This window comes from Eurosta solidaginis, chromosome 3, assembly GCF_040869045.1.
Source record: "Eurosta solidaginis isolate ZX-2024a chromosome 3, ASM4086904v1, whole genome shotgun sequence".
Taxonomy (NCBI): domain Eukaryota; kingdom Metazoa; phylum Arthropoda; class Insecta; order Diptera; family Tephritidae; genus Eurosta; species Eurosta solidaginis.
In genome coordinates this window covers 61,382,752-61,409,424 of record NC_090321.1, presented here as the reverse complement: position 1 = coordinate 61,409,424, position 26,673 = coordinate 61,382,752, and the positions used below count along the sequence as shown (strand labels likewise).

The window sequence follows — 26,673 nt, the reverse complement described above, 5'->3', positions numbered from 1 at the left end:
AGTTTGGAAGCAGAGGAATCTCCCTTGGTGCAAAGCAGGTATAGCTGGCGTGACTGATTACAAAACGGCTAAAATCGCAAAGGCAACTATGCGCCAATTTATGATGATGACGAATCGTAATCTTACGACATTTCACCGAGCGAAGTCAGTTTACCTAACCTTATGCATTAGATGGTGGCCTATAAGGTTTAATGTGGTCCATCAAGGACCATCAACACCGATAACACTTCCCAAACCATTCGGCGAGTATCTTTATCGTTAATACAACAGGGCGGTTCGATTTGAAAATCGCTCATTGCTCTGTGAAAATCGTATTCTCGGGATCAAAATAAGAAACTTTGCCGAAGGAACCATACCTCTAAAACGAATTCTGATGTCCCCCCCTTTGGGTCGAACTTTTGGGTAGGGCCAATTTCAATTCTACCTGCTGTGTCTTGTGGTGGCTTAAAAAAAACAACACAAGCAATTTTACGATCTGCAATTGTGTCACAGCGATACCTTCATTTTTTAAAACGGTTGAATAAAAAACCCACACAACTATGTTTACGACATGCAAATGCATCACCGTGATGCCTTGGGTTTAAAAGGGGGTTGTAAAAACGCTAATTTCTAATAATTTTTTTAATTTCTTTTCTATTACTAAGTTAAATTCATTTTTTCATTTACATATGTTCTGACGAAATAAATTTCTCTCCAAAAAGAAAAAACATAGGCATTTCAAAGTGGGATTTTTCAAAATTTGCCCCTACGACCCAAAGGTGGGGGCATCAGAATTCGTTTTAAAGGTATGGTTCCTTCAGCAAAGTTTCTTATTTTGATCCCTAGAATATGGTTTTCACAGAGAGATGGGCGATTTTTTTGCCTCCCCACAAATCGACTTGGCCTAATGTCTACCCATATGTCCATACAAGCAGCGGAGCGAAAACGCACAAACACATGCATATATCTGAGACGCTCCCAAAAGTGGTTTGTGCAAGTATCACTCACAAATACACGCGCATATGCGAAGCTATAAACGTATTAATTTTATAGCAGATAACTAACTAGTAAACTGTAGAATAGAAAAGCCTAGAACTATGCAACGAGGAAACCAGACAGTATAAAGGGGGGCAACGGTAGAGGCACGACAATCAGTTTGATTTAAGACGCTATCTGGCGAGCAATAGTAGTGTTATTGTGAAGAACTTTAATAAAGGCCATTTTGCATAATTGAAAATTGGAGTTATTTATTCAACAGTTTAGTGATTCGAACGTTAGCAGAAGGTTGCAAATAAGAGGAATTGCACTAAATTCGTTACTATATATTCAGAGCCGGAGCTGTGACGAAGCTAATTTTTCATTGCTATTACTGCATTAGAGTTACAAATACAAACGCTGGTTTAAAATTAAATATATTGAATTTGTATACTTTAAGTTTACCTATTCATATTTTATCATTCCAGTAATCATTCAGCAGCTATTATTCGAATAATCGACATTGAGCAATTATTCGAATAATCGGCGTTGTATGATTATTTGATTTGAACTAATCGAATTCTGACAATCCAGTATTAAAGCATTCCAATAACTCTAATTCTCGCGTCGAATATCACGAGTTCAAGTGTACACACACATGCACAATACCGCCCGTGTTATTGTTATAGCTAAAAATCATGAAAGAAAGTAAAATCAATCCGTCCTGATGTCACGTTGTTTAAATTTTGCCCAAATTATTAAATAAATTATAAATTAAAAATTGCTTCAAAGAAATGTTTTCATACATTTAAAGCAATATGGGTAATCCCCGCTTAAACTCATACAAAATAGACAACATTGGTTAATTCGTTGTAGTTCTATAAATACAACAAAATCAACAACACCAAGTTCTTTGAAACCGCCTTACCAACGCATAACTTTACCACATGATGACATACGACATATATCCAGTGCATAAAGAAAATATGCAAAGAAGGCAATTGGGATAAGGTTTACAACAACTAAGACATGACGTGGCTGTTGTTGTTGTTGTTGTTGTTGTAGCGATAAGGTTGCTCCCCGAAGGCTTTGGGGAGTGTTATCGATGTGATGGTCCTTTGCCGGATACAAATCCGGTACGCTCCGGTACCATAGCACCATTAAGGTGCTAGCCCGACCATCTCGGGAACGATTTATGTGGCCACATTAAACCTTCAGGCCATTCCCTCCCTCCCTACCCCCAAGTTCCATGAGGAGCTTGGGGTCGCCAGAGCCTCGTCTGTTAGTGAAACAGGATTCGCCGCGGATAAGTGAGGTTGACAATTGGGTTTGGAGAAGCTATATATTGCGCTGGCAACCTGAAAGGGTACGCTACACAGTCCCTTGAATCTGGTGTTTTAGTCGCCTCTTACGACAAGCATACCTACCGCGGGTATATTCTGATCCCCTAACCCCCTGGGGTACATGACGTGGCTGTATGCGTTTGTTCCTACCATCGTAGGAGTGCGGGTTCAAATCTCACTCCCGGGAGAAAAGGCTTTGAAGAGATTTACAATGTATAATCGAAACAGCTGTCGCCTTGTCTGCCCTGATGTTACGTTGTTTAAATTTTTCCCAAATTATAAAAGAAAATCAATCAGTTTTGTTATCAGTTGCTTATGCAAATGACCACTTAAAGCCTCCGATTCCTTTAATTTGTTTTGCGTGTCTTCTGCCCCCCAATTAACAATTCAACATGACAGAACCATACATTCCTGGCTCCGCCATGGAATTCAATTGCATACCTTGATTAGCTGTTTAACTGGAGATGTCATCGCTATTCGATATCACTTCCCTATACCAGAGATGAGCTGCTCATAATTTGCTGCACTAACAAAAGGGCACACGGCACCTAACATGAGCTCGAGAAAATGCTCCACTTTATATGCGATGTGCCCCGTGCACACGGTACTTCTTTTTTCATTCGCCATTAGTTTGACAACATCAAATAGGTAATTTCTTCTTTTGTACCCGCAATATTTTTGCTTACCATCCAGCAATTCCTACGTGATTTTTTTTTTTTTTTTGTAAGATGTTTAATTCCTAGTTTTTTAACAAAATCCTATTTTTTTTTATGTGTGTGTTTTCATGGTATAAAAAGAGATTTCTCCATCCATCGAGTTGAGGCATGTTCGCGATTAAGTTCAGAACAAACTATCACTTAACGAGATTGTTTGGTTCAAAATTTGTGTATTGTATTTGACATAAATCTGCGCTTAGTTCGAGGTTGCATAAAGGTTGACAGGTTCCGTGTGGACATTGTATAACTCAGTTAATTTTAAATTAGTATTGTAACGAATTTAGTGAAATTCCGCCTATTTGCAACCTTCTGCTAACGTTCGAATCGCTAAACTGTTGAATAAATAACTCCAATATTCAATAATGCAGAAGGTCTTTATTAGACTACTTTGCAATCACTTCACAATAACTTTTAGCTTCACAACCAATTGCGTGCTTAAATCAAACTGATTAGTCATGCCTCAGCTTGTGCAGCTTTTATTCTCTTCGGTTTCCTCGTTCACCCATTTCTCCTAAGGTCTAGTAATTTCGTGAACTTTATGCTTGTTTACCAGCTATATACACGTATATTTGTGATTTGTATGCATATGCGTGTGTATATGTGAGTACTACTTCTGCTGATGATGACATGCGTTTGTGAGTATCTCTCTGTTGCCTTGTATGTATGTGTGCAGATGATGATTGATTTGTTTATGTACATCCTGCTGAGTATCGGCTTAGTGATGGTAGTATCGCTTAGTGATACTAATATTCGTCACAGTGTTCTTCATACTTCTCAAATTTATCTTTGTTTTCAATTAACGAGTTCATTACACTCTACACACATCCATATCAACTAAGAAATGCATGCACATTTACTTCACCAATTGTTATTATGCAATAACAATGCGTCTTCAATTACCATATCAAAAAGCCATAAATCAATATAACTGCTTTATTCGCTATATTCCTGTCATTGATTGAATTATAATAGAATTTTGGTCATAAATCGCATCAAGGGCACCTGCTATACGATATTAATTACCGAAAATGTGCGCTCAATGAGCAATCAAAATGCCAACACGCAGCTGTGATGAAATATTCGTTGAACGGTGTACGAAGAATGGTAGTGGTATGAGCGTTGCATAACTGACAGTTGCCGAACTGCTGTGTTAGTGAAGTGCGCTGAGTGTTGTTGAAATTAAAAATTCTGTGCATCATTCGAGTGTGTGTCAATTAAATTTCAGAATTATGTTGCAGTAAGATGCATTGAAATTAAATTCATATTTTTGCTTTTTGTTTAAGGAATGTTCTTTTATGACACGTGTATACCATGTGCTGGCTTTGCTCCCGTGACGGAATCAGCTGTTGTTATGCCCTTTAAGCTAAGAACACATTGAGCGGCGTGACATATAGCGGCAGCGGCCCTTCACTTTTTTCCTTTTTGATCAACATTTCCATTCATGGCCACGCCGCGCAGTGCTGCTGCCGCTAAGTGTGAATTGCTTCATAAAAATTCTTGTAAAGAATATTTTGCCGCGTAGTGCAGTGCAGTTCAATGTATTCTTAGCTTTAGTTGTAGGTACTGTGTCGTATATATTAAGTTATTAGGAGTACCTATTCTGCACTTCGAATATAATCATAATCGTTTGGCTGGTTGTAATGTGGTTTACTTCAATTTCGTAGAGCACAAACGGTTTTCTGAAGTTTTTTGAAACCACTGTCGTAGTAACACCCTTTGATTGAATATGAGTCCTGGTCATTCCCGTGCTAAAACCAGACTGTCATTGAAACGTCTCTAATGCCGTCCGTCATCCGGCATAAAAACCAATTGAACGAATATGAGTTGTGTTTATTCTTAGGAGTCTTTAATAGCTTACAAAATCGAGGCGATCTTGTCATCTTGAAAATCCTTCTTCTCTATCTTTGCTTTTGTTAATTATTCTGAATTCAATTTGACACCAAACATGTGTTCTTTTTTTCTTCTAATGCAGTGAGAGCATTTTCTACCTTCAGAAGTTCCTGAAAGAATACGAGTCGGATCAATAAGAGAATATTAGCTAGCGTACGCTGTAAATGTCTTTATCGCTGATCAACATTATACTTTGACTTCTTGTATTTTCATATAGATTGCTATTTCTGTTTCCGCTATACTTAAGAATACGTTATACGTGAATGCAGCTGTTCACACATCCATTTAAAGTTGCAGCATTGAAATTCTAATTTTCCTTCAAACAAATTTGTTAAATTTTTTACGCTTCTTTGCACTCACCTTCAGCGGCAGCAGCAGCAGCAGCAGTGGAACAGCATTCAAATTTCAAGTGAATTAAAACTAGTTCAAATGAATACAAGTGTTATTAAAATGATGTAAATCTATATATGGGAAAAACCAAATGTTACTACAACGACTTTGACTTTGCTTTACCACACATGGACTGCCACAATGTGTGACAGTTGCAAATATTAGCCGCAGCATCACTGCCAACATAAATAACAACAAAACGGTGCAAAAATCATGTTTCCGTGAAGCGCTACTAGCACGAGCAGATATCGTCCAGTAAGGTATTTCTCCAGCTATTGCTAGCAAACGCTGTTGCTATTTGCTTAACATTGATTTCTTCTTCTTATTTTGCACGCAAATCTACAATGCAATTTATGCTGCAACGGAAACACGTTTCCGTTTGATGTTTGCTTAGCAATGCAAATAATCTTCGTTTTAAAAATTCAATTGCATTGGTAGCGGCAAATTGTAAGGCCGCTGCATCCGCATCTGTTATTGCTTCTCTTTTTATACCCAGCTGTACTTGTACACAAGGTATTATAACTTTGATTGGTTTACGGTTGGTTGTACAGGTATAAAGGAATCGAGATAGATATAGACTTCCATATCAAAATCATCAGTATCGAAAAAAAATTTGATTGAGCCGCGTCCGTCCGTCCATCCGTCTGCCCGTTAACACGATATCTTCACCAAATTTGGTACGCGCGCTTATCTGGACCCAGAATAGATTGGTATTGAAAATGAGCGAAATCGGATGATAACCACACCCACTTTTTATATATATAACATTTTGGAAAACACAAAAAACCTAATTATTTAGTTAATAATACACCTAGAATATTGAAATTTGACGTGTGGACTGATATTGACTCTTGATAAACATTTTAAAACGTTTTTTAAAATGGGCGTGGCACCGCCCACTTGCGATAAAATCAATTTTACAAATATTATTAATCATAAATCAAAAATCGTTAAACCTATCGTAACAAAATTCAGCAGAAAGGTTGCCTTTACTATAAGGAATGATTTGAAGAAAAATTAACGAAATCGGTTAAGGACCAAGCCCACTTTTATATAAAACATTTTTAAAAGGGTCGTGGACGAATAAAATAAGCTATATCTTTGCAAAAAGAGCTTTATATAGTATTTCATTTCCCAAGTGAATTTATAACAATAAATAGGAAAATTTTCAAATTTAAAAAAATGGGCGTGGCACCGCCCCTTTTATGACTAAGCAATTTTCTATGTTTCGGGAGCCATAACTCGAAGAAAAATTAGTTCAGAATAAAACCATATGTATGTATATGTATTATTGCGCAGCCTTGTAACACTATTAAGCACACAAAACAAACAACAATAGCATTACAGCTGGGTATGTAATGTTCGGTTTCACCCGAACTTAGACTTCCTTACTTGTTTTATTTTTCTTCATCTCTGAAACTGCAGCTATTGCCGACTCAACTTGTATACATCTTGTATACCAATTCGCTTTTAAACCCAGACTAAAGTGGTCGTAGCCTTTTATCTTTTTTTTTCTATTACCCACCTTATCTTCGTGACGTTTTTTTTGTTTCTGACGCAATACCAACCCAATGACAGCAGCCGAAGGCTACACCAGCAGCAGTAACACCATCGCTAAACTTGCGCGAATACCAGCAACATTGCTGTGGTTGCACTGTCTGTTTCGGTATGTTGTTGTAAATGTTAACAATTTCATTGCATAATGACACTAATATTGGATTTTAAAGGTTAGTAAATTGTAATGGTAAACTTTGTTATGTATTTTGTTCGTTTGCTTCTTTATTATGGTGAGACAGCAGCGCTAACTGAATTGAAGATGTTGCTCTTTGTGAATTTTACTTTATAAGTAGCAACATAGCGTTTGTATTTAATATATTTTTTTCGATGGCTGTTAGTTGCGTCCATATTTTTGTAGCGATTTACTCTTCTTCATTATTAACAGACGTCTAACTAACTGTTGCCATGAAAAGGTTAACCATGATACCACTGCTGATTTTTGTAAATTATTTCTTTGGTGGCCTCTTCTTTGCTTCCATTACACTTCCTTTGTTTTTTTTTTTCTTTGAATGCTCATGCTATAGGGCTGCTCCCAGCTATTTTGCTTAGCGCAAAGGGCAAAAGGTTAGCGGAACAGGTGCAGCTTATAGTAGGAAATACACAAGAATTGTTGAATTCAATTTTGTAAATCATTCTGAAATGTGCAGGGTTGTATTGCAAGCAAAAGTATTAAGGGCCCGTTACTGATACTTAGCATAGACTTGACTTGACTTGAGAACTGTCACTTACAGTTCTGTTAAATGAACATTGCATGTTACTGATTACTTAAAACTTGGCAACACTTAACTTGACTTAGAAGTCTGCTGAATTTTGATTTTCTATGTAAGTTCCAAGTGACGTTTACATTTTGAGATGCCATTTGTTTGTTTCCATTTCATTTTGACATTTTGTCATACAAATTGACATTTATTTATAAATAAATTTCAACGCTGATTATGATGCCAGATTGTATGCGCTAAGTGGAGTATAATCGTGGCTAAGTTGCCAAGTTTACGCCAAGTCAAGTGAAGTCTATGCTAAGTATCAGTAATGGCCCTTTAAGGTATGAACACAGTCCGAAGACACTTAAAGTGTGTTCACAATTCAATGAGTTGCAAGCACGCTAATAGGCAATGTCGTCAAGTTTGCAGTGAGTGTATTGTTGTGGTATCATGGAAATGGAGACGGCTACCAATTGTGTTTTTTTTTTTTTTCAACCTATAAGACTTAAGCCAAATCAACAACAGTACAAATTCAAAATTTTGAACTGCTTTTGCAACAGCATTTGCACAAGTAATTTCACAAACAAGAAAAAATAATGAACCAAATATTTAACTCATAGGAGTTTTCAACTTTGATAATAAGAAAAATGCCACCTGCTTCCCAAGAGAAACTTTCATTTCTAGCCACTCCAATATGTGCGCTGTCACTCAGCCAATTAGTTGACTGAAACACGTAAACAGAAGCCTTAATGTTCCCATTATTTTCGTCATATCGTTAATTTTACGTTACTCCTTGTTTATTTTTTTAGGATTACACAATCATTTTAATTTCATTTAACGAATTTGGTTTTTTTGTTTACTTTTTTCTTTTCATACACTTTTATTTCATCAATAAATGCAATGTTACGTCGCGTCTGCTTTTAACATTAATTTAATAATGGAAACAAAACGAACACCAAAAACAAATTTTTTGGAAAAAAACAGGGAAGAGATGCAACGCCATACCTGGAGAGAAATCGTGTCGGTCGAGATGCCATCGACTCAGCGGCTGCCTTAACCGATATGGGTAAATATTTATTCCGTGAGCGACGTTTGCCCGTCTACGATATTGCGGTGGCGATAACAAAGTGAGTAGAGCATGTGTAGACAAAAAAAAACATTTCGTATTTAGAAAAAAATAATGCAGCTGAATATGGATGTGTGAATTTTATTATTGACACATTCCATGACAATTGACGTTTATAGAATATCACATTCGTATACGTATTTAGTCGCAGCATTAATTAGTACAAACATTTTCCTTTAATTTCTTATTTCACAATACATATTTTTTTTACTTAACAACTTTGTTTTTCTATTACTCTAAATTTTTTCTGCTATTTAACTGTTTTTCTACATTTTATTTCATTTATCGTAACAAAAAATCAAAAAACGATATACATTTATTCAAATGTGTATACAAAACGCAGGTATGATATGTGTCGAAGACGTAAAGGCGGTCGTTGCACCAAAGGCACTGCGGGTAAACAACTGAAACTTTTTTACGTTAAGTTTTTAAAGTAGTTGGAAAGTTCGCTAATACGTTATGAAATTAACCCTTGCTGGATTAGGTTATAGCGTTATAGAAGCTTTGCTGTGGGGTTTTATAGTAAATATTATTAAGAACTCGGAATGCACACTACAGTATTACAACGCCACATACATTACTACAATTACAGCACATAACACTTCACAAAAAAAAAACATTTTAGCACCACCAACAGCATAATTACGGCATACACTTCAGCAGAAAACAAGTAGACGAATCACATATTTTACTCACGCAAAAAATTAACACAACACATACTACGTGAATAAGTACATTAAAATCACGAACAGAAGTGTAATCACATATGCGCGAAATATCGTAAATTTAAAAATTTTATTTGTAAGAATTTACTTTCTTTGTTTTAAATTATTTTCATAGTTTTAGGTTACTAAACGCTTCCGTTGAGGGTTTACTGGCATTAAGTTAGAGAAAAAGGTTTTATATATATTTTACCTTCAAGGTATGTTTGAGCTCTAGGCCAAGATAAACCATTCGACAAACATATATACATTGTTTAAACACATTTGCTGTATTTTAATAAACATATGTCTATATTGGGCTAGAGCTCAAACATACCTTGAATATATCAACTAAAAGGCCGGAATACAAGAAATTAATTATATATTTTACCAATATCGTAACAGTTCTTTATAATTTGGTTGATCGAAGGTGTTTCGGGATTAACTTTTTATTTTAGTTAAATTTAGCTCGTTACACAATTGGAAATGGTTTTAAGATCTTTATTTTTGGAATTCTTTAAGATAAAACTAACTGATATCGTATATTTTTACCAAAATGTTTTAGAATTAATTTTATTACGTTCGCAGGCTACAGTGATTGTAATGTGTAAAGTTTTCAGGAGCGTGCGTATAATATCGTTAAGAAAAAACACGATATTAGTTTAAAATTACTTGTTCACATTAAAAAAATATTCCTTTATTACAAAGAACAATATTTTGAAGGGTTTAAGTGCCTAATTCCTGAAGGGACGGTAGAGTAAGGAATAAATTTGTTGTAGCTAATACCGTAAATTTGAAATACAAGGTTATCATTTTTTAAGGAAAGCTGAATGCAATATGTAAAATTTACATACGTTATCAACGCAATTAAACTATCGCATGTATAATATCATTAAGAAAACACGATATTAGTTTAAAATTACTTTTTTCACATTAATACACACATATACGTTTATTACAAAGAACAATATTTTGACGTATTTGGACACTTAACTGAATCCTGAAGAGACGGTAGAGTGAGAATTTAATTTGTTGTAGCTAATATCGTAAATTTCAAAAACAAGGTTAAATTTCTATTCATTTTTAAGGCAGTGAATGTAAAATGTAAAGTTTGCACGAGCTGTCAGCTAGGGTATACGTTTTTATCGCAATTTAGTTGACGTGTGTATAATATCGTTAAATTAAATACGATATTAGGTTGAATATAACCTTTTCCAAGTTAAAAAAAAATCGGTTGTTACAAAGAACAATATTTTAAAACAAATGGGAATTCTGAAAAGACGGGGTAGAGTAAGGAATACATTTTTTCTAGCTAATATCGTAAACTTCAAATACAAGGTTAGTATTTTTTTTTTTATTTTTTAAAGTACAGTGAATATAATATGTCAAGTTTAAAGGAGCTGCAATCTAGTACATATAAAATATCGCTATATAAAATACGATATTATAAAAATAAAAATAAATAAATAAATGTAAGGCGCGATAACCTCCGAAGAGATCTAAGGCCGAGCTTCTCTTCCAATTTGCGTCGTGCTCCTCTTGATTTTTCCCTACAAATTGGCCGGACGGGACCTACATGTTTTATGCCGACTCCGAACGGCATCTGCAAGGCAGATGAGTTTTCACTGAGAGCTTTTCATGGCAGAAATACAATCGGAGCGCTTGCCAGACACTGCCGAGGGGCGACCCCGCATAGAACAATTTTCTTCTAATTGAAAAATCTTATTTCTAAAATTTTGATGTTGCTTTGCCCGGGAGTTGAACCCAGGGCATACGGTGTGATAGGCGGAGCACGCTACCATCACACCACGGTGGCCGCCGATACGATATTATGTTGAAGATAAATCGTAACTTTCAAATATAAAGTTAAAGTTTATTTTTTAATTTTTTAAGAATTAAGTGAATAAGTAAAACTTAGGGCCGTTATCTCGACTGCCTGTTAATGTGGAGATTACTCAGTTGGTAGATCAATTTGTCGACATGATAAATTCGAATAAATTTTCACAACGCACTGTTAAATATTTGTTAAATTGTTGAAGTGTGGCAGCAGATAAAAAAAACTTAAAATCAATTGTAAACAATAAATATTTTTTGAATTTGTAGCCAAAAAGGCATTAATATGTGAATAGCTTAGAACAGAGAATAAAATAGTGTTTGAAAAGATAGTGGAAGAATTGAAAAACTTAACATAACACCCTGATGTAGTGACTTGAAACTGGAAATGAAAAAAACAAATGACAATCAGCTGTTTTTTTGGGTATAAAGGCAACAGATGGCGCTGTCAAAGCGACAAATTTCAACTGGTGAAATGGCTGCCTGTTAAATTTGTCGTTAGGATAAATAAAGAGGACATTGCAGCAAATGAAATTGTGTTAAAAGGAGAGATAAATTTTAGCAAGCAGTTCAGAAAACGGCCCTTAAGCTATAAAATAAAAAAGGAGAATTTAAACGCCATCTATGACCGTTTAAAAGGATGTTAGATTATATTTTCGAATAAAACTTTAGCAATTCGAGAATATGTGATGAGGAAGTATTTAGCATATACTAAAAATGTAGGCCCGTATATCGTAAGTGAAAAGATGCCGTTTTTGCTTACTAAAACACCCATTTTCAAAATATGATTTTATATAGATCCTAATTAGGCTAATGCATTTCATATTACATACATTTCTTCGTATCTAAACATCTTTTCTTGAAATAGGCCGAAATTTCCTTTACTACTTTACAAATACGTTCTGGACTTTTTCTTGTCACCTGCTTTCTTTATCCATTCGATCTTTAAAATAAGCATTTCACACTACTATTTTAAATTTTAATAAAGATAGATATTTCAGAAACTCTCTTCCTAGATAAATAGTTTTTTATATCGTATTTAATCTATTATTTTTCCAAATAAAAAAAATCTACGTGTTACGCTTCAACAGACTTGATATGTGCAGACGTACAACAGCTTATGGTGAATGTAATCGTGGTACAGCAGGTAAATGTCGAATTGACGCATTGAAGGAAGTGTATATGTATATACATTTAAAACAAATCTATAAAAAAACTTGTAATTTATCAAAACATGAATCTAGAACAAACATGAACATACGCCACATTAAATCATTTAAATTGTACTATGTGTTTCTTTAGCTGAACAATCTTTTGCACTCCTATTCTACTTGACTATTCCATCTTCTAGGCACGTGATTATCTTTTTGAATTATATTTTTTTGCTACTAAAATAAATCATATAAATACATAGGTATGCATGTATTCTGACGGCATGCAATTATTTAACTGATTTGCGCTACAGATAAGCGCTGATCAGCCGTGCCTTGATATTTTCATACATGCAGCAAATATCAATTTCTTCTTGACATTTGTCTTTTGTAATATTTATTCTTCAGTTTCTTTCTTTTGTGTAGTTATAAAATATTTAAGAATTTCTTGAAAATTTTACTTACCTTTTTCAAAGAAATGTTACTGTACTTTTTTTCTTTTTATTTCCGTTTATTTTCTACTGTCTTTTGGCGAGCTCTTATTGTATGTATGTATATGTTTGATTTATTAATATTAAATTACTCCCAAATATTTCTCTAAACTACATCTTCAGTATTTAGTTACATTGTGAATGATGACACAGTGTGATCTCTTCTGCATAAACGTCAAAATTCCAAAGTGATTGGATCACCTGATTCGTATTTGACTATCGCTGTCTCATTCTGTATCTCTTTCTATCACCCGCTGAAGATAGGCGCCGCCATATTGAACAGCCTGTCAAAACGCTGAAAAGAAGCCATATTGAACAGCCTGTCAGACAGTTGACAGATAAGAGATCACACTTTGTCATCATTCACAATGTTTAGTTATATTTTATGAAAAATTTACTGCTGAGCCAAATCGCACAAATAATAGCGCCATTGTGGATAAAACAAGTGTGATAACTTCTGCACAGACGTCAAAATTACAATTAGAATGGATCACCTGATTTTCAATTGTCTCATTCTGTATCTCTTTCTATCACCCGGTGAAGATAGCCGGCCTTATGCGCCGCCATATTGAACACCATGTCAAAATGCTAAAAAGTAGCTATATGGAACATCCTGTCAGGCAGTTGACGGATAATATATCACACTTGTTTTAAGGGCCAATTAATGGTGATTTATAACCATAAAACCATAACCATATAAAACAGCTGATCGAACCTACCTTATGGAAATCAATGTATTCGATTAATGGTGCCATACCATAACGCTAACGCCATAACCATACCATACCAACCAATTGGTTTTTGGTTTCTCGCCATATCCATAACCTAAAAATATTGGAGTTGATGAATTTAATCACTTTTTGTGGGTTTTATTCATTGTTTTGGATACGTTATGACTAAGAGACTTATTTTTTGTGGAATATGTTTGTAATTTTTTGCGTTTTCTTCATTTTTATGAAATTTTTGCGATTTTTAGGTTAAGGCACCATTAATCGATCACATTAGAGATTGATATGGATATGGGTATGGTTACGACTATGGCGTTAGGGTTAAGGAAGTTTAATTAGCCCTTTATCCACAATGAATAGCGTGAATTCAAACTACGAAGGAGCATAGGGGTGATACATCGTAATATCGAAGTATCGATAAGTCCAAGCTTATGTTGCGTTTAGACTCGCTAAAGTTTTCGCAAGAGTAATGGCCGAGCCACAATGAAATGTTTCATATAAATGCGTTCAGCGCAATCTTATGTATTCCAGTAAAATCGCCACAATCAACCAAGATGTTGCGTTTGTAAATATAAAGGAACTTCAGACTTGGCAATTGAAGTTTATTTCGACTTGCCATTTCACATACAAAATTTCGTCAAGCACTGTTATAAATACTTGCTAACATATTGTGTGTTCTATTCATTTCTTAAAATGCAGTTTTTAATTGTGAAAAATTTTAGAAAAGTACCAGCAAATGGAAAAGTTATTATACTTACAAAGTGTGAAAGCACCCTTAAACAAATCAAATGTCAAATTCTTCTCCTTTAATGCTTTGCTTGCAACAAAAGTTGGAAGATGGCTACTTTTTCATAACATATGGCGCTAGTGTCGATCGATCTGCAGTTCTCCATAAAAATACACGTAACTACTCATAATGCATAAGATTGTGTTAAACGCATCTATATAAAAAACTGCTTATGTGATGGGGCTTTAAGGCCCGAGTTTTCAGTACAAGTTCAGCTCAGTTTGTTAGTAAAACTAGACTTAAACTGTTTATGTAGTTTTTTAGTCAAGTTTAACTAAAGATCTGAATCTAAACGGCCGATCTGGCGGGGTTTCTAGTTAACTTTTCAGTTAGTTGCGTGCTTCTTTGTTTTTATTCTAGAATATAAATTTGAAAACATTCCTAAGCTACACTGTTTTGACATGGATGTATGTTATAATTAATATATCTTCTGTGGAGAGTAATCATAGTTTTTTAATTTAAACTTTTTACTTATTTGGTCGCAGGGTTTTTTCTTTCAGCAATGGCGAATATATACCCAGTAAGCATTTGGGCTTGACCACCATTAGAACTTCTGTTTATAACTAGCACACATATCTAACATATGTACTTCTAAAATGTCATGCGTTTTTCCTAAGCAGCTGCTCAATTTGAGAATCGTCGCGTTCACAACAAAGCGAAAAATGCGTCCTTAAACTATGACTGAAAAAGTGCGCTGTAGTTTAGCTGAAATTAAATTTGACTAGAGCTCAAACTTAGTTAAAGCTTAACTTTATTCACTCCCAAAAAACTAGTGTACATAATGTAGTGTAATACTACACTTGTAAAATACGTAGAAAATATTACCAAAAAAGCTCCAGCCCCAAATTGCAACCTTCGTAAACGCTAAAACTCCACCGCCAAAAATCTCTAAAACAGTATGAAAATTTGCAAATGTAATATCATGCACTACGACGCGTACCATGCAGAGAGCTGCATGACCAAATCAAATAAAATTTTCTGAATTGGCAGCACTTATCTTTTTTAAGTAGGCACAAAGGGGAAGTTCGCTAGTGGTGAATTGTTAAACCGACTTCAGCCTAATACTGTTTTCACACAGAAACTTAATGATCTCATTTCACCTGCTAATGAAATCGTAAATTTTTTGCTTTCACACAGAAGTAACTGCTCGATTAGTATGAAGGATGAAATGTCAAGCGAATAAAATGACAATGATATATGACAGACAATCATGGCGGAACGATACAAGGTGGGAGCATGGTGACATACCTACAAACAAAAAAAGTTCCATGTACTTGTAAATTCGATGGACAAATGTCAAAATCGTACTGCGCCGGTAGTTGATGTATCAAATCAAAAAAAAAAGATTATAATCAGCTGTTCGATGCGGCCACCTTGTATCGTTCCGCCATGCAGACAATTACATGTGCTTTGACAAATGGCAGTTTTAAGCACTGAACACACCAAAAACTAAGAAGCGGAAACGGAAGCGGAACGCTGCCAACAGAGTTGCATTGTGCTTTTGACTTCATTAGGCATTCGATTAGCTACTAATGAAATAATAATAGATTCGAATTTTGTAGGGAAGATTGAGCTCAATAAGCGTCTTAATGTAGAAAATTGCCTTTATTATTCAATAAGTCGTCTGTGTGAAAATAGTATAAAATATTTTATACTCAAGTTATTTTAAGAAAAAGTTTAAGAGTTATATACGCTTTAAGATTCTAAGCTCACAAAAAAATTAAAAATAATTATTAATCATAATTTGACCATAAGATCTGCCTCAAACGGTTGCAAAGTTTCTTCGAGTTAAAATTTTTGACAGTAAAAGGTGGGAATAGTTCAGGGTCCGTATTACGTGTTACGATCAGTGACTGAAATCCATTTTCACCAAAGCGATAACTATGCAACTTTCAAACTTTTCTTAAAAATTATAATAAGTTATGGATCTAACGAGTACTATTTGTCACTAGTTCAAATATGTCATTAATCCGATCCACCATTTCAGAACTATTGTGATTTAAAAAATGAGTTTCGATAACGAATCGTAACACGTAATATGGGCCCAGTATAGCCACTTTACCACAGTTGTGTTAAATCCACCATATGTCTATTCCTTTAAAAAAAAACTGCCACAATTTTATTTGCCAACATGCTGCTATCAGAAATTTGCAGAACATATTATTTTCTTAAATACGAATTTAATAATATTATTTTAGTCGGCCGATATTATCATCAGAAGGCATATTTTGGAAACCTCGATTGACATTATCAGGGTAGAACGAAAGTCGTTCGACTTCTTAGAATAAACTCTTCTTTTAAAACCACTTTTTATTAGAGATCTACCATATAATTTTTCTCAAATCTACCACTAAATTAGTTTTTAAAGTGGCAACATTGGAATAGTTTCCCGATCTGACAGATTACTCATTCCAGCAAAAAAGTATATACTTGGCAACCATTTGGCACAGACCAAATGATGATAGATAGAACAAAAAAAAAAACAATTTAAACTTAAATAAAAAAAAAAAATATTATTATTATATATTTAGGTTTAAAATAAATTTTAAGACTAACAAAAAAGACCATTAGCTGCTATGGCTATCAGCTAAAAAATAAAAGTTAACTAACAATTTATGTATATTTTAATACTAACCTAGATTTATCTTCTTATATAATACGGCTTACTACTCAGGGAAAAGGTGTAAGGTAAGATAGCATTACGACAGACATAAATACGACAGACTAAAATATCAGAATAAATAGTTATTTTTTACTAAAAAAAATCAAATTCAACATTTAAATTTACATAAAGATCTTGTCAACAGTTCACAAGTTAATTTACAAGACATTTTGGTTAACGAAAAAAAAAAACTAAAACTATCGATTGCAAATCGGTGTTTGTACTAGTATTTTATGTCATATTTGCGCCACGCCCCGAATTCATCAACTAAAAACTCGCACAAGCATAAATACACATTGGACTAAAATTTGTTAGCCAACTTGCATGAAAAAAATAAACATAAAAAACCAACATCAACCATACTTCACAGAGATTTGATCAAAATTGGCTTTTAATGCTTTTAATTTAGGGCATAAATGTTTTGCTATAAAAACTGATATCAATTTATTTTTTTTTTTTTATATTTATTTTTTTGTATTTTTTTTTTTTTTGCTTTAAATATTTAGTAAAGTCACTAACATCTTTTTCATTGCATACAAAATTTGGTACAAAAAATATTTCAAAAAATTTCACTAATTGAAAATATTTTTTTCATTTTACGTTATCAACAAACTATATCGCTGCCAAAATTTGTTTATGTGTAAAAATAACGAAGGTTTTGCATACGTTGGTGGTGCCTGCGTTGTGAATAAACGTCTGGAAAAAGTCAACAGTGTTGCCATCATTGAAGATACTGGCGGTTTCAGCGGTATCATTGTCGCTGCTCACGAAGTTGGACACTTGTAAGTAAAAAAGCTTAGGTAACCTAAAAATGTCAATATTAATTATGTATCTGTAAAATTTTTATTTTGTTATAATGCGCGTATCGCAAAAATCCGAATCACTTGCCAAAATTTGACAAGTTTTTAACTTTAAGTAAAAACTTGTAAACAGTGCTGCCAAACTAAGGGTTGTTTTTTATTTGTTGAGCCCCGCATAAGGAACCCTTATGAAGGGCGTTCCAATGAGCTATTCAGTTCTAGATCACGATCAAATCTCACAGGAACGGTCCGGATAAGTTATATGAGAGTTGGCAGTACTCATGTAATGAGTACACACAATGGGGTTTTTATATTTTTTTCCCCCGGTTGCCCTTTAAATTTAAGTTTCAAATTAAAAAACAAGATCGAACTTATAACCTATATTTTTCGTTCTTTGAACTATGCCACAAAAGCGATATATTTTTAGTATACAATTTTATTGGATTTTGCAGTTAAAAAAGCAAGATTGCTTATACTTAACAACCGAGGCCAGTAAGAAAACCCGTCCAAAAATGTCAAGTGAGGTATCAAAAGACGCGTTTTTAACCTGATATCAATCGTTCGAAGCCTGATATTTTAACAGTACAACTTCTATCAACTGCACATTTTGTTGTAGTTCTTGTATTCTTCATATTTTGCTATTCAGAAAAGTGTTCTATGCAGAAAAGCTTTAGATCGGACACCGATCAACTCGGGTTTCTTTTCTAGTTTTTTTGTGAATATCCCTTCACAGAAGCAAAACTATTGATTTCCCCTACAGTTTATTGAAACATAAGTCAAACGCTTCAGAGCTTTTAACAGTTGTGTTTATCCAAATTTTATAAAATACGTTTTTGTGAGGTGTTTATTTTCTGTAAATTGAAATTTTCAAAGAAAAATTGTATTAAAATATATACAATAGGGGTATTCTCTATCTAGAATCCATAGAAAACGTATACAATTTTTTAATTTACTGTCCAAAGTTTTTTACACGCAACAACAAATTACATTTGTGAAAACTTCCTCGTTCCTATATTTTCTATACCCCAAGGCGAATTCAGTATCAGATGTTATCCCAAAAGCTGATTGCTTCTTCTTGATTATTTTCCACAAAACGACTGGGTACAACAAGATGTCAGTTAACCGAAATCAATAAAAATTTTCTTTTAATTTGACATTCTTGTGCACGGCGAATTGGTTGAGTTCGCTTTGCCACAAGGCGAATTCATTACAGGTGGTGTTATCCCATCAGCTGATTGCTTCTTTTTGATAATTTTCCATACGGCGCCTTGTACTACAACATGTCAGTTAATCGAAATCAATGAAATTTTTCTTTTGACTTGACATTCTTCCGCACGGCGAATTGGTTGAATTCGCTTTGCCACCACCTAGTATAGATTCGCCTTGGCTTTGCCACCACCCGGTATGGATTCGTCTTGAGTCAACCCTATGGATATATGGATAGTTAATTTATAATTTTGACAAATGCGTTGAAAACTGAAATTAAAAACAAAATAAAGAATTTTTGTGCGCGACAACTTCTATAAATGTTTCATTGGAGAAGTATGCATTTTATATTTCATCTTCGCCGCTAATTACATGTTTAAATTGGACGGATGGTGCGTGTGTAAATGATGTATTATCTGTGTGAGTTAAATTTAACCTAGAAAAGGTGGAACATATTCTACTCTTTCTATAGATACTAGACTGAGGGAATTGCCTTGATGTAACTATTTTAAGGCCTCAATAGTTGGTTTTCAGACTTAAAGTAAAAATGTATAGGACGTCGTGTAGAAAAAAGTGGGTAAACATCGGACGCACCAACAAAAACGAAATCAACAGAGCCACCCTGTGGTCTGACCAATTGGTGCCGGTTGGCGTAGCGAAGGAGCTACTGGCGCGCCTTGTTGGACGGCCATAACCGTGTAGACGGTTAAGCGCCAATTAAGTAAGTAAGTAAGTAATCTAACCACTGTCAGCTGGCGCTATATATTATAAGAAAAACTTTGCTTAGCTTCTACCTAGTTCAGATGCTCTACATTTCTTAAAACAGAAGGTGGCAGTTGTATGCTCTCGGGCAAGTCTGTGGCTTTCGTATCAAAATTAACCGCGGCATAGTTAGGTTGTATCTGATGTTAAAGCCTTTTCTGGGATTGTCGTGAAACCTTTCTTGTCAAAGTCTGAAGTCAGTGCAGTCTATTCAGCGTGGTCTTTCAAGTTTCCTAAGTTCTAATGTGATGTCAGTCAATGGGAAAGTGTTTGAAGATAAAATGGAAAAGTTTGTGGTGATCGAAGTTCACCTGTGACAGGCTTGATTGCTTATCATTTACAACAATAACTATTTTCATAAACGTATCTAGCCTGAACATAGCTGTTCCAGTTAAGTTTGTTATCGATGCATTTTGGAAGATTATCTAGAGCAGTCTTCTTAAATTTCAATTACTGGTTTCGATTACATTCAGAGTGAATATTAGCAAAATGTATTGATGCATCTAAAACCAAATACAATGCTCATATTACTTATATGACAGTGTCACATGGGGTTTTCACCACATTCTCTTATAAATTGATCTAATGAAAACAAAATAGATACTCTGGTTCAAACGCTCAAAAATGCTTACGACATTTTCAAAGGCACGTTTGGCCAGTCATGCCATTTAAGTAATTTCCGCTGTCACTATTGACACATATGCGTAAATATGCAGACAAACTCGTTTGCATTTCCTTCACAATTTTAATGCAAAATATAAATCTACCACAGGCCAATGCAATATTACAATATTTATACTTAGAAAAAAAAGCTAATTATAACTGCGAACATTATTGCATAGACCAGATTATTGTGTACATACATATAATAAAAAGTTTTTTTGTTTTTTGCTCTCACAGGCTTGGCGCCGTGCACGATGGCTCGCCACCACCTAGTTATCTCGGTGGTCCGGGTGCGCAACGTTGCCGTTGGGAGGATGGCTATATAATGTCCGATTTAAGACATACAGAGCGGGGCTTTCGGTGGTCACCATGCACGGTGCAAAGTTTTCATCATTTCCTAAAGTAAGTAGATTAGTTAAACTTTATTACAAAACATCAATTCTTATTTTGTGTTTCTCTTACAGTGGAGATACCGCTACTTGTTTGCATAATGCACCACATGAAGACAGCGCGCTGGGACGCGCAATGCCTGGTACACTGCTCTCGCTGGATGCGCAGTGTCGTCGTGATCGTGGCACATATGCATGCTTTAAGGATGAACGTGTTTGTGCGCAGCTATTCTGCTTTGATGCGCAAACGGGATATTGTGTGGCATATCGGCCTGCGGCAGAGGGTTCAACGTGCGGCAATGGAATGGTAAGAACAGAAATGACATTGAAGTTAAAAAACATATTCCAATTCTGAATTAATTTTAAAAATATTCCACTTCTAAATTAATCTTCAAAATATTTCACTTCTCGATTTTTCGTTTATATATATTATATATATATATATATAATTGATTTAGAAAACATATATATATATATATAATTGATTTAGAAAACATAAACCAATTCTGAGAGCTCGCTGTGTTTAATTTGCATGTGTGCTGTAACTTTACATTGACCCTTTTAACCGGCTGATATATAGCTAGGTCAATTTTGATTAACTTCCTATAGGTTAGGTTAGGTAAAGGATTCGATATATTTGTTCTACCCAAGCTTAGCTATTATTACAACCACTGTGAAGCCTTCAACCACTGCAAAAGGCAACCGATTCACTAGCTATACAATTACTTTTTTTGACACATCCAAAGTTAATTCGAAGTCATCATGTTATTAAAATCAGTCGTACACTCAGAGAAAAAATCGTTCTAAAACGAACGAAACAAGTTCAAAGTTAAGAACATTCGTTGACAAAAGTCTGTTAAGTACGTTTTTTCTTAACTCGTGACCGAATGGCTTGTTTTAAGAACAGTTTTTGCAAGCACACCGTTCGTATTTTATGACCACTTTGGTATTGATGTGTGAACCTTCTGTGCTCATTTCACTACTTGGGCTTGATTTAAGATTTTTCGTTCTGACGCTTCGAGAACGATTGGTGGTCGATTTAACAATTTTCGGTTTCAATTCAAGAACGGTTTGCGCTTGATCATTGGTGGGAGTGGGAAGGAACCATTTTTTTTTTTTTTATTACTGACAAAAAAAATTATTTAGAACAAAAAAATTTTTATTAAATTCCAAAAGATTAGAAAAGCCATAATATGCATTTATTCATATATTTCTCGTATTGGGGAATTTTTCGTATTTGATGATGCAATCTGAATATATATTTAAAACATTTCATAACAAGTTTGAGAATTAACTGTGCATATGTGAATGGAACTGAACGAAAAATAAGAATTAAAAAAATAGAATATAAAAAAATTTCAGAGTTTGACGGTGATGGAACTCGCGCCACACGATCGCAGCCGCAACATCATAGCACTGGGCCAGCACAACTGCTTGATAACTTGTGCCAAATGTTTTATTTAACATTGTAGTGCACACGAATTATACCGTTTCTTTTTTCTTTAACTTAATTTATGAATATTGTTCTCATTAATAGAACAATTGTTCATATTTTAAGACCAGCCGTTCTCTTTTCACGAAAATGGTTGTCAGTTCAAGAACAAGGTTGTTGTTTTGAGAACAGGTCGTTCGTTTTTCAAGAACAAAAAGTAAGAACATGAAAAGCTTGAATTGAGTCCGGTGGTGGTGGATTTTAGAACGGCGTTTTTCTCTGACTGTAGTAATATAATAAGTAATCTTTTTTAAAACGCGCTATCTCAGAATTTTATTGAGCAATGATCTCAGAATGAATATAATGCATTTTCAGCTTAGATATGCTGAAAAATATATAGGGCTTTATTTAAACAAATTCTGAGAGAGGCCGTTTTCCTCACCTCATATGACCCAATATTTTATTTGCATTTTGTTGATTTCATAACATTTTCTTTTACCTTCCATTAGCAATGCCTGGACGGTCGGTGTACACCACTTCCCTCGAATGTCATACCAACTTATCGATCGTAAGTATTCGCTTTTTGACCAAGTCATATATGATTTTCAAATATTGCAAAAACCTATATTATATTTTGAAAAATTATTGTTTGCTAAAGATTAATATTTGTAGATTTGCTTTAAATATTTGCAACCCTAAGATGGTAACGATTGCAAAATTTTTTAAAATGAAATACCCTTTTTCCACACACATACATATGTGCTCTTGCTTTAATAACGGAAAGTTAAACAAATTTTGTAACCGATACCAAAATTGGGTTTTAAGGGTACTCATTTCCAAAAAAAGCAATATTATAAAAATGCCAACATCTAAATTTGCGAAGGAACTGTGAATACCCTACTTCATTATATTTTATTGTCAATAATTTAAATCAGTAATAAATCGAATCTTTTAACGACGGTTGCTAAAAAAATTGTTTAATATCTTGTTTTTCGATTTTTAACCATGTATATAAAGTAAAAATATAGTACAACTTGGCAATTCACATGAGCATCATATTCATTGTAAAGTCTTAAGTTTTTAGCTGTTCTTATGGTTAACATTGTAATTTTTTTTTAAACATTGCACATACGACGAATTGGAGGCCTCGTGAATTGCTTAAGTTGTATGCCCAAAATAGATGTGCATAAGATTTGCGCAGAGAAATTTTAAGCACACTGCACGGACTACTCAAACAAAATATAAAATTTAAAATCAGCAAAACTTTTAAAATTGAAAAATTGATTTTCGTTAACTTATGTCACTTTTTGATGAGTTGAGACCATGGCGGAACGATACAAGGTGGCAGCATGGTGACATAAAAATTTCATGTACTTTGTTTTTGTAAATTCGATGGACAAATGTCAAAATCGTACTGCGCCGGAAGTTGATGTATGAAATCAAATAAAAAAGTTTATAATCAGCTGTCCCCTGCTGCCACCTTGTATCGTTGCGCCATGGTTGACACCATAACGTTCAAAATTTCACATAAGTCGATGTATGGAGCTAACAGATTGATACAACAATGCGCGTGTTTACAAGTTTACAAAGCAGAAGATAGCTGCAATCTGGCAGCACTGTATACAGAAATGATGCACCTCTATTTTGGATTTTATTTCTAATTACTACTTTTCGTTACAAAATTTAAATTCCCTGAAAAGTACAAAAATAACTGCTTTCATTTTAAATAACTTTTAGCAACGAAATTTTTTGTAGTGTACCTAACTCATGCAAGCTGACCATTAGACTGTGTCGCTTTATTACCGATATCGCGCCATCGATTTTTCGATAGGATTTGGGCTCAGGAAAAAAAGTTCCACTTCGCATACCCAAAAAAATAATTTTCGAGCCTGCGAAATTTCATTTATTACATTTTTTTTCGACTTTGACTTTTAAGGTTTTTTTCATGACCTACTAAAAAATTTTCATTTGATTGTAAAATTTTCATATATACCCTGTCCGACCCAAAAATATCCGATAAAAATTTGATATGAGCCTAATCCTATCGAAAACTCGATGGCGCGATATCGATTAACTTTCGACCATACAAATCGACCCACCCTACTGTACATACATATATACAGAACTAATGGTACTAAAGGGCCCGTTACTGATACTTAGCATAGACTTGACTTGACTTAAGAACTGTCACTTACAGTTCTGTTAAATGAACATTGCATGTTACTGATTACTCAAAACTTAGCAACACTTAACTTGAGTTAGAAGTCTGTTGAATTTTGATTTGCTATGCTAAGTGACGTTTACATTTTGAGATGCCATTTGTTTGTTTCCATTTCATTTTGACATTTTGTCATACAAACTGACATTTATTGATTATGGTGCCAGATTGTATGCGCTAAGTGGAGTATAATCGTGGCTAAGTTGCCAAGTTTACGCCAAGTCTAGTCAAGTCTATGCTGAGTATCAGTAATGGGCCCTTAAACTAGGTCTCTCAACGCAAGTTTAAACTACAGTTATGGTTGATTAAAGTTAAACCTTGTCACTTAGGCCGTTTAAGATGAGATGAGGAATAAAACTGTATGTTACTGGGCAAAGTAGCCAGTTAAAACTCTAGTCAACTTTAAATGTACTAAAAACCGGGCCTTAAGGTCTATGTGAATGGGTGAAGGAGGAACAAAAAAAATTTTTTTTTTTTTGATTAACCAGCGGACACAATTACCAGTTCTATGGTGCAAAGTGCTGTGGTGAATAATATTGAAAAATTAATTTACTGGTTTAAGAGCGAAAAGTCATAAAGAAAAAACTGTTTACAGTTAAACCATGTGCTGAATGAACTAAAATTTTTTATTTTGACCGATCGAATAAAAAAGTGGACGTTTATCGTGGTGAACAGAAAAATTGTCTTCTAATTGAAAAACCTTGTTTCTAAAATTTTGGTGTTGCTTTTCCCGGGCCGTGAACACAGGATCTTCGGTGTGGTATGCGGAGCACGCTACCGTCATACCACGGCGCACAGTGGCATTTTTGTATGATTTAGACGCGAAAAATTAATAACTCACTGAAAAATTAATATATTTCATTCAAACCTAGTGTATATGTTTGTATGGCTTACCCCTCTTCAGTGAGGATAGGCGAAGGGGGGATGGGGGTTGGACCCCCCTCCAAAAATTTTGATTTTACCCCAAAAAAAAAACTTTCTTATAGCCTTATCTCGTTCTTTTGTTCGCAATTGAACATACCTATATTTAAATTTCTTTCCTTCTTCAAGCCATGAAGCAAGCTTTCCAAGAAAATGAACTTTGGTGTAATTCACCTGAATACATCTCATATGAAGCTTTGATAAAAAAAATTCGAACTTTACTGCAGCATTCATCATACAATCCCTCGTCTCTATTTACTCCCTCCCTAAAACGGTACACACGTGGTCTAAAACGGCTTTATCCTTTTGCTTTTGGCCACGTTGTGCAACCCACGCCTCATACACTTCCCACTTTGTTATCGTCATTACATCAAAACGGGGACCTACGGGAATGAAGAATCATTTGAATTATATGTAATAATATTGAATTATAGCAGAAATACAAAAATTATTGTGGTTCAGCGTGGTTAAAACTTTTGGCAGGCTTTTCTTTTCGCGGTTTTATATATTTTCAACACAAAAATAATACACATTAAAAAACTCATAATTACGTAAAAAAATAATATAATTACGTGTAGCTTTTAACTAACTAAAAAATATTTTAGCTTTTGTTTCACCACAAAGTTTTATTTAATTTTAAACTTCTGTAAATTGCACTACTTAGCGCGTCATCAACAACTCACAGTTTGACAGCAGATTATTCAATGAAGAACAATAATTATAAGAAATGATAATTACCGTTATATACTGTTGACATTTTAAAAACAAATTGCATTCAAATTTAAAAAAATATGATTTGAAAATTTTTCCTTTTTCGTGTCTAAACCAAGCAAAAATGCCACTGTGCGGCGGCGGCTGATTGCACGCAGCCTAAAGCGGAAAATTCGAGGAAGTTCTAACGTTCGTATTCGTCACGATAGATATCAACTTCCTTCGATCTTTTTAGCCAAATGACACAGGGCCTAAGTAAACCTTTTCTGATTGGCACACAACGATAGTTAATAATTTATTTTGCTCCTTTACCGTTTTGCACAGGCCTTTATACACACTATATTATAAATAAGTACTTTTATTAATGTAAATTTTTATGTATGTACATATGTAAATAGTATTTAAATTAATTTCCCAACATAAAAAATAATCAAATTAAATTTTTACATACCCAAAATTACAACAACAATTACTACAAACAACTGCTTAAAAACTACACTAACCGAAATCAAAATCCGAAAAAAAACAACCACACCACCAC

The 26,673-nt window shown here is 34.3% G+C and overlaps 1 protein-coding gene across 13 annotated transcripts in view; it reads left to right on the top strand.

The window, feature by feature from the left end:
* The window catches only part of sona (sol narae), a 457,038-nt gene that overhangs the window by 411,933 nt on the left and 18,432 nt on the right, over window positions 1-26,673 (top strand). For 12 of the 13 annotated variants that reach the window (XR_010950642.1, XR_010950641.1, XM_067771971.1 and 9 more), the window contains 6 exons: window positions 8,536-8,678; window positions 12,303-12,358; window positions 17,686-17,812; window positions 20,699-20,863; window positions 20,926-21,157; window positions 22,792-22,850. Coding sequence is in view for 11 of the 13 variants with exons in the window: in XM_067771971.1 (XP_067628072.1) it covers window positions 8,536-8,678; window positions 12,303-12,358; window positions 17,686-17,812; window positions 20,699-20,863; window positions 20,926-21,157; window positions 22,792-22,850 (782 nt within the window). In the remaining 2 variants the exon portion in view is untranslated. Of the gene's footprint in view, window positions 1-8,535; window positions 8,679-9,020; window positions 9,074-12,302; window positions 12,359-17,685; window positions 17,813-20,698; window positions 20,864-20,925; window positions 21,158-22,791; window positions 22,851-26,673 lie in introns of all 13 variants that reach the window. The other variant, XM_067771974.1, reaches the window with a different exon arrangement.